This window comes from Stomoxys calcitrans, chromosome 4, assembly GCF_963082655.1.
Source record: "Stomoxys calcitrans chromosome 4, idStoCalc2.1, whole genome shotgun sequence".
Taxonomy (NCBI): domain Eukaryota; kingdom Metazoa; phylum Arthropoda; class Insecta; order Diptera; family Muscidae; genus Stomoxys; species Stomoxys calcitrans.
In genome coordinates, this window is record NC_081555.1 from 10372163 (window position 1) to 10380643 (window position 8481).

At 32.0% G+C, this 8481-nt stretch overlaps 1 protein-coding gene across 1 annotated transcript; it reads right to left on the reverse strand.

Moving 5' to 3' along the window:
* Positions 1-3992: 3992 nt before the first annotated feature.
* On the reverse strand, positions 3993-6803 carry LOC131997263 (uncharacterized). The gene is made up of 2 exons (XM_059367932.1): positions 4453-6803; positions 3993-4395 (listed from the first exon to the last, which is right to left on the reverse strand). The coding sequence occupies exons 1-2, from the start codon at positions 6801-6803 to the stop codon at positions 3993-3995; spliced, it is 2754 nt and encodes a 917-aa protein (XP_059223915.1).
* Positions 6804-8481: the final 1678 nt, after the last annotated feature.

An 8481-nucleotide genomic window follows, 5' to 3' on the forward strand; every position in this document is an offset into this window, starting at 1 on the left:
ACTAAAATTTTCAAGGTCATTTATAAGTTCGAAAACGCTCTAACTCGTTAATTTTTTCGAATTTAGAAAATGTCAAAGCATTTCACAGTTTGAAAATCGAATACGAATCGTAAAATAAACACAATTCCTTAAAATATAACATTTAATTTTTTTTGCATTTTTTTAGCAAAGGGGTAACCCTTTCCAAAATTTTCAATTTTTGAAGGAAAAAATTTTTTGAGTTGAGTATGCAGCATTGAAGTTTATGGCGAAAAATGAGGTTTAGTGCAACTCCCGAGTTGTTTCCTTCAAAAACAAGCTCAAAATCGCATAATTGTTATTCAAAAAATACCCAAAAAATCGATGCTAAGTCGAAATTGCTGTAACTTCGTTAGATTTTCCAATTCGAAATTCTGAAAACACCGTTGGATTCGTGAAGAAAATCTCTTTCCTCAATGGTGCTGGTTGAAGCAATTTTTCGAAAATGTCTATGAAAAAAATCGTAAAAATCGATTAAATTTGGACTAAAATTTTCAAGGTCATTTATAAGTTCGAAAACGCTCTAACTCGTTAATTTTTTCGAATTTAGAAAATGTCAAAGCATTTCACAGTTTGAAAATCGAATACGAATCGTAAAATAAACAAAATTCCTTAAAATATAATATTTTATTTTTTTGGCATTTTTTTAGCAAAGGGGTAACCCTTTCCAAAATTTTCAATTTTTGAAGGAAAAAAATTTTTTGAGTTGAGTATGCAGCATTGAAGTTTATGGCGAAAAATGAGGTTTAGTGCAACTCCCGAGTTGTTTCCTTCAAAAACAAGCTCAAAATCGCATAATTGTTATTCAAAAAATACCCAAAAAATCGATGCTAAGTCGAAATTGCTGTAACTTCGTTAGATTTTCTAACTTCGAAATTCTGAAAACACCGTTGGATTCGTGAAGAAAATCTCTTTCCTCAATGGTGCTGGTTGAAGCAATTTTTCGAAAATGTCTATGAAAAAAATCGTAAAAATCGATTAAATTTGGCCTAAAATTTTCAAGGTCATTTATAAGTTCGAAAACGCTCTAACTCGTTAATTTTTTCGAATTTAGAAAATGTCAAAGCATTTCACAGTTTGAAAATCGAATACGAATCGTAAAATAAACACAATTCCTTAAAATATAACATTTTATTTTTTTGGCATTTTTTTAGCAAAGGGGTAACCCTTTCCAAAATTTTCAATTTTTTAAGGAAAAAAATTTTTTGAGTTGAGTATGCAGCATTGAAGTTTATGGCGAAAAATGAGGTTCAGTGCAACTCCCGAGTTGTTTCCTTCAAAAACAAGCTCAAAATCGCATAATTGTTATTCAAAAAATACCCAAAAAAATCGATGTTAAGTCGAAATTGCTGTAACTTCGTTAGATTTTCTAACTTCGAAATTCTGAAAACACCGTTAGATTCGTGAAGAAAATCTCTTTCCTCAATGGTGCTGGTTGAAGCAATTTTTCGAAAATGTCTATGAAAAAAATCGTAAAAATCGATTAAATTTGGCCTAAAATTTTCAAGGTCATTTATAAGTTCGAAAACGCTCTAACTCGTTAATTTTTTCGAATTTAGAAAATGTCAAAGCATTTCACAGTTTGAAAATCGAATACGAATCGTAAAATAAACAAAATTCCTTAAAATATAACATTTTATTTTTTTGGCATTTTTTTAGCAAAGGGGTAACCCTTTCCAAAATTTTCAATTTTTGAAGAAAAAAAATTTTTTGAGTTGAGTATGCAGCATTGAAGTTTATGGCGAAAAATGAGGTTTAGCGTAACTCCCGAGTTGTTTCCTTCAAAAACAAGCTCAAAATCGCATAATTGTTATTCAAAAAATACCCAAAAAAATCGATGTTAAGTCGAAATTGCTGTAACTTCGTTAGATTTTCTAACTTCGAAATTCTCAAAAAAAACACCGTTGGATTCGTGAAGAAAATCTCTTTCCTCAATGGTGCTGGTTAAAGCAATTTTTCGAAAATGTCTATAAAAAAAACGTAAAAATCGATTAAATTTGTCCTAAAATTTTCAAGGTCATTTATAAGTTCGAAAACGCTCTAACTCGTTAATTTTTTCGAATTTAGAAAATGTCAAAGCATTTCACAGTTTGAAAATCGAATACGAATCGTGAAATAAACACAATTCCTTAAAATATAACATTTTATTTTTTTGACATTTTTTAGCAAAGGGGTAACCCTTTCCAAAATTTTCAATTTTTGAAGGAAAAAAATTTTTTGAGTTGAGTATGCAGCATTGAAGTTTATGGCGATAAATGAGGTTTAGTGCAACTCCCGAGCTGTTTCCTTCAAAAACAAGCTCAAAATCGCATAATTGTTATTCAAAAAATACCCAAAAAATCGATGTTAAGTCGAAATTGCTGTAACTTCGTTAGATTTTCTAACTTCGAAATTCTGAAAACACCGTTGGATTCGTGAAGAAAATCTCTTTCCTCAATGGTGCTGGTTAAAGCAATTTTTCGAAAATGTCTATGAAAAAAATCGTAAAAGTCGATTAAATTTAGCCTAAAATTTTCAAGGTCATTTATAAGTTCGAAAACGCTCTAACTCGCTCATTTTTTCGAATTTAGAAAATGTCAAAGCATTTCACAGTTTGAAAATCGAATACGAATCGTAAAATAAACACATTTCCTTAAAATATAACATTTTATTTTTTGACATTTTTTTAGCAAAGGGGTAACCCTTTCCAAAATTTTCAATTTTTGAAGGAAAACTTTTTTTTGAGTTGAGTATGCAGCATTGAAGTTTATGGCGAAAAATGAGGTTTAGTGCAACTCCCGAGTTGTTTCCTTCAAAAACAAGCTCAAAATCGCATAATTGTTATTCAAAAAATACCCAAAAAAATCGATGTTAAGTCGAAATTGCTGTAACTTCGTTAGATTTTCTAACTTCGAAATTCTGAAAACACCGTTAAATTCGTGAAGAAAATCTCTTTCCTCAATGGTGCTGGTTGAAGCAATTTTTCGAAAATGTCTATGAAAAAAATCGTAAAAATCGAATAAATTTGGCCTAAAATTTTCAAGGTCATTTATAAGTTCGAAAACGCTCTAACTCGTTAATTTTTTCGAATTTAGAAAATGTCAAAGCATTTCACAGTTTGGAAATCGAATACGAATCGTAAAATAAACACAATTCCTTAAAATATAATATTTTATTTTTTTGGCATTTTTTTAGCAAAGGGGTAACCCTTTCCAAAATTTTCAATTTTTGAAGGAAAAAATTTTTTGAGTTGAGTATGCAGCATTGAAGTTTATGGCGAAAAATGAGGTTTAGTGCAACTCCCGAGTTGTTTCCTTCAAAAACAAGCTCAAAATCGCATAATTGTTATTCAAAAAATACCCAAAAAATCGATGCTAAGTCGAAATTGCTGTAACTTCGTTAGATTTTCTAACTTCGAAATTCTGAAAACACCGTTGGATTCGTGAAGAAAATCTCTTTCCTCAATGGTGCTGGTTGAAGCAATTTTTCGAAAATGTCTATGAAAAAAATCGTAAAAATCGATTAAATTTGGCCTAAAATTTTCAAGGTCATTTATAAGTTCGAAAACGCTCTAACTCGTTAATTTTTTCGAATTTAGAAAATGTCAAAGCATTTCACAGTTTGAAAATCGAATACGAATCGTAAAATAAACACAATTCCTTAAAATATAACATTTTATTTTTTTGGCATTTTTTTAGCAAAGGGGTAACCCTTTCCAAAATTTTCAATTTTTGAAGGAAAAAAATTTTTTGAGTTGAGTATGCAGCATTGAAGTTTATGGCGAAAAATGAGGTTCAGTGCAACTCCCGAGTTTTTTTTTTTTTTTTTTTTTTTTTTTTAGTAGTAGGACTTCTTTATTCGAATAAAATCTTTGATTCATAGCAGATATGTTACTTAAAATTAATTTTCTAAATATGTACATTTATTCTTAGAAAGAAGTAATATTTATTAGCGACTATGTGTATAACGTCTGTCGCATAAACTTTAAATTTTAATTAATGATATTCATTTAATAAAAGTTGCCGATAATTATAAGCCATTCGTAAATAAGTTGTTAGCTTATCCCAATTTCCCACTTCAATTCCGTCTAGTATATGGAGTACTTCTACGAAGCTCAATGATGCTTTACTAAAGGCGGCCAATCTAAATTCTCTTAGAACCGGACAAATTCCAAGGAAATGGTCCAAAGTTTCTGTTTCTCTTAGGTTGCAAAGCTTACACATTTTTTCCGACTCATTCTCTTCAAAGTTATTGTAACCCAGGGATATCATTCCACTGCGAGCTTTAAATATCCAAGTAATATTTTCTGATGTGTATCGCTCATTAAGATAGAGATAGGCTTTGTTCGGGTCCAGGTATTTATATATTCTTTGTTGGCTTTCCGTTTTTCTGTGAATCCTATTTTGATAGAGGTTCAGTTTTAAGCTGTTTATAAGTTTCTTGGTAAAGTCATACCATAGGCTTGATGAAGGAAATGCTTCAGGCCATTGAATATCCATACTTGCAGCTAAGGATTTCAGTTCTTTTACCCAGAAGACATTTCTGCGTAATGCAATATTGGATAGCTGGTTTGGCAATCTAGCGCCCGAATGCTGAAACAGAGTTTTTCCTATATATTTTAAGTGCAGTCCCAGGGTATATATATGTGTATCCTCTACCTCCGTTTCTAGCATGAGTACGTAGTTTGGAGTACAAACTGGTAGTTTTAAAATCCTTTTTAAGAAATAACGTTGCAAGGAGTCAACTTCTTCGAAATGACAGAACCCCCAAACTTGGGCAGCGTAGGTTTGAATGGATCTGCAAACCGCTAAAAACAATTTCCATTTTGCGTTCATATTTATGTCTGTTCTGCCTACAAAGTTTTTCCATGTTGCGTTTATTGCAATTTTTGCTTGGTTGTTCCGATTTTGGATATGTTTAGTAAATGTCATCTTTGGTGTGAATATTACCCCTAAATATTTATATTCATTTGTAATTTTAATTACGTTTCCATTAAATTTCCATTTTTCGTGTTTGGCTAGTCTGCCTCCATTCCTGAAAACCATAATTTCCGATTTTGATAGGTTCACTTCCAGGTTCCAGGTATTACAGTATATTTCTAGGTTGTGTATCATATTCTGTAATACATGGACGTCGTCTGCTAGCAACACAATGTCATCAGCGTATAGTAGGAGCCGTAGGTTCAAATTTTCGACAAAAATTCCGCCTTCAAGGTATTCATACAGGTCATTGATATAAAGAGAGAATAGTAATGGTGACAGTAAGCATCCTTGTTTCACTCCTTTAGTAGTATCAAAGTATTCAGATAATTCATAACCGTCCCAAGCTGCCGATTGCGTTTTATTATAGATTGATTCTATCATAGATACCATTTTGTGGGACACACCCAACTGAAAGAGTTTGTAGATTAGTGCTTGCCTGGATATATTGTCAAACGCCGCTTTAAAATCTACGAAGAAGGCATAAACTTTTCTTTTTTCCCCCAGCTTTAGACTAATGACAGTTGAAAGGTTATATATGTTGTCAACCGTTGAATATTTCTTACGGAATCCTGCTTGAAACTCAGTCAGAATCCCATATTTTTCAACCCAATTATACAAGCGTTCGTTCAGAACTCCCATAAATATTTTGGCTACACAGTTCATAAAGGATATGCCTCTATAATTTGACGGATCATTGCTATCTCCTTTTTTATATATTGGATAAATGATCGTTTTTGTAAATGTTGGATCAGCTGTTCCTTCTGTGTATATTTTATTATATATTCTAAGCAGTTGTTTGTGCAGCTGTTCCGTACCATTAACGAAGAATTCATACGGCACTCTGTCTTCGCCAGGAGCCTTATTAATCTTCACATTTTGTAGTATCTTTTTCAACTCTGACATCATTATTGGTCCATCTAAATCCAAGTCTTCCGTAAATGTTGGTGCGTAATATATAACGGCATTTTTTTGTACTGAATTTAATAAATTTTCAAAATAGCGTTTGAAAATATTTGATGTAAGGGCAGATCCTGCTTGATTATAGTGGCAACGTATTTCCCTGGCGACTTTCCACCAATCTTTTGAGTTTGTAACATAATTTAATCTACTTGCCATTTCATTATAATAATCGGCTCTACTGTTATTGCATACTATCTTGTAATGATTTTGCGCTGACAGATATCTTTTTCGGTCTTCTGAATCTTTTGTTTTTCTGTACACGTTTAATAATTGAAAGCTTTTTATTCTTGCCTTGTTGCAATTGTTATTATACCACTTACATTTCGGCTCAAATGAGTATAATTCAGTCGATGGCACAGAAGATAGTTGGATTAATTTACAGACATCGGTTAGACCTATTTCTTCGTTTGTGGATAAGCTACAATCAAAATTTTCATTTAGAGAACTTTGGTATTGAATTTTTCTACTATCTTTCCAAATTAGTTTTGGTAGCAAGTTCATCTTTTTTGCCTTTTCCATTTGCATATTCAGTTTTAGGTTTATAGGAAAATGATCGGACCACACCTTATCATCGACAACAAATTCATTAACAATATCCAACGTTTCTTTAGATACAGCACATATATCGTTTACCGATTCCCCCATTGTGCTAACATATGTGCATTTTCCGTCCTCGTCGCCTTTGGTTACACCATTTAATACGAATATATTGTAATCGTTGCAGAATTGTATAAATTGTTTACCTTTTTGATTTATAATCTTATCTTTCGATTTTCTGACTTCATAACCGGCATAAAAGTTTTCAGTGTAAAATTCTCCTATATCCTGCCGCAGCTCTCCAATTCTAACATTTAGATCTCCCATTATTACAGCATTTGGTACTTCAACATCTTGAAATATCTGTTTTAACCGCCTAAAATCAATATCCCAGCTAACCGGTCTTAAATATTGGGGAATTATAGTAATGGTATTGTGCTTGTTGAACAATTTAATAGTGAGATCTTCGTTCTCATTGACTTCATGCGATATTCCAAAATCTTTTAGATTTTTACTTATACCAAGTATGCTTCCTCCAATAGCTCTACCAAATCTGTGTATTCGTATAGCAGGTTTGAAAAACAAATGAAATCCATTGAAGTAAGACCTTGCCCTTTCTGTTTTTTCTTTTTCTAGATGAGTTTCTTGTAATAAAAATATTTCGAACTGCTTAATGTATTGGAAAAATGTAGGGAATAAATATTTATTTTCAATCCCATTTATATTATATGCCACAATTGATAAGGTTTTAGAATTTTCTTCCGTAGTGGGTACTTTTAGTTTTTTGAAAATAAATTTTGACTTAGTTGATTAAAGTTGATGTTAATTGATTTGATATTTTCTCCATATAGTTTAACTAGCTCCTCTTCTCCATTTGAATTACCACATATAAGCTTATTTTCGTTATTCCATTTGAACCAAATATTATTTATTTTGAGTTTATCATCTCTTACTAAAATCTTATATTGCTTGCTAACTGCTAATATTTGTTTCCTTAGTCCCAGGAATGCTTTCTTTTGTTGCTGTCTTTTTGGTATCAAGTCTCGTTCAACTGATATGTTTGTGCCAGCCAAATTTTTAGTGTTGCGAAAAACTTCATCTATAGCTTGTGGGGTACCTAGTTCCACTAGCACTGCCATTTTTCCATTACGTTCAAAAACTTTACGCACATTTGATATATCCGCTGTTATCTTTAATGTTTCCCTGAAAAGTTTTCTAACTTCATCCATAGGTTTGGTAGCAGAAATTAATCCTTTTATAAATATTTTATTGGACCTTATTTGATTTTGTAACCATGTGATGTCTTTTTTTTGTTCTGCATTTTCCTTTTTTACCTTATTAAGCTCCTCCCGCAGGTTTTGATTCTCCGCTTTTAATGAATTTATTTCTGATCCTATAGAAGTGATTTCTTGTTTTATATCTTCCAAATCAGATTTTGTTGGGAGCATTTTAAGCTTGTCATCTAAATTATTATTAATAGTATCTTTGATCAGATCAATTAATTCACTTGACTCCATATTTGGTTTGGCTGTTTGTAAGTTTTCCGGCGATGTTATTTCAGTACATTTCCTCTTGGGTGTTTGAATGGTACTTGGCATAGCTTCGAACCCTGCACTACCTTTTTGCATTTACTTATCGATAACTTTCGTTTGGTTTATCGATTATGTGTCATCCGTAAGTTCGTTAGACAAGGGCAGCAGATATATTTTATTTGTTCTGGATTGTTTTTGTTTATTCGGAGTTTTTGATTTTGAGTGAAATTGTTCCAAACAAAAATCAATAAAATAATAATAAAATGTTCGCTCACCGGAGCCCTGGTGTTAAAAAACTTTGTTCGGATGTTGTGGTGTGGTTTCCCTGCTTCAGTTTGATGTATGAATTGATGAGGAGTTTGTGCTATATTCCAAGATTTTTGGTGTATAATGGGAGCCCGTTCTACATGCGACCGTCTGCAACTTTTCTACGAGCCTTTAGACCTCCCGAGTTGTTTCCTTCAAAAACAAGC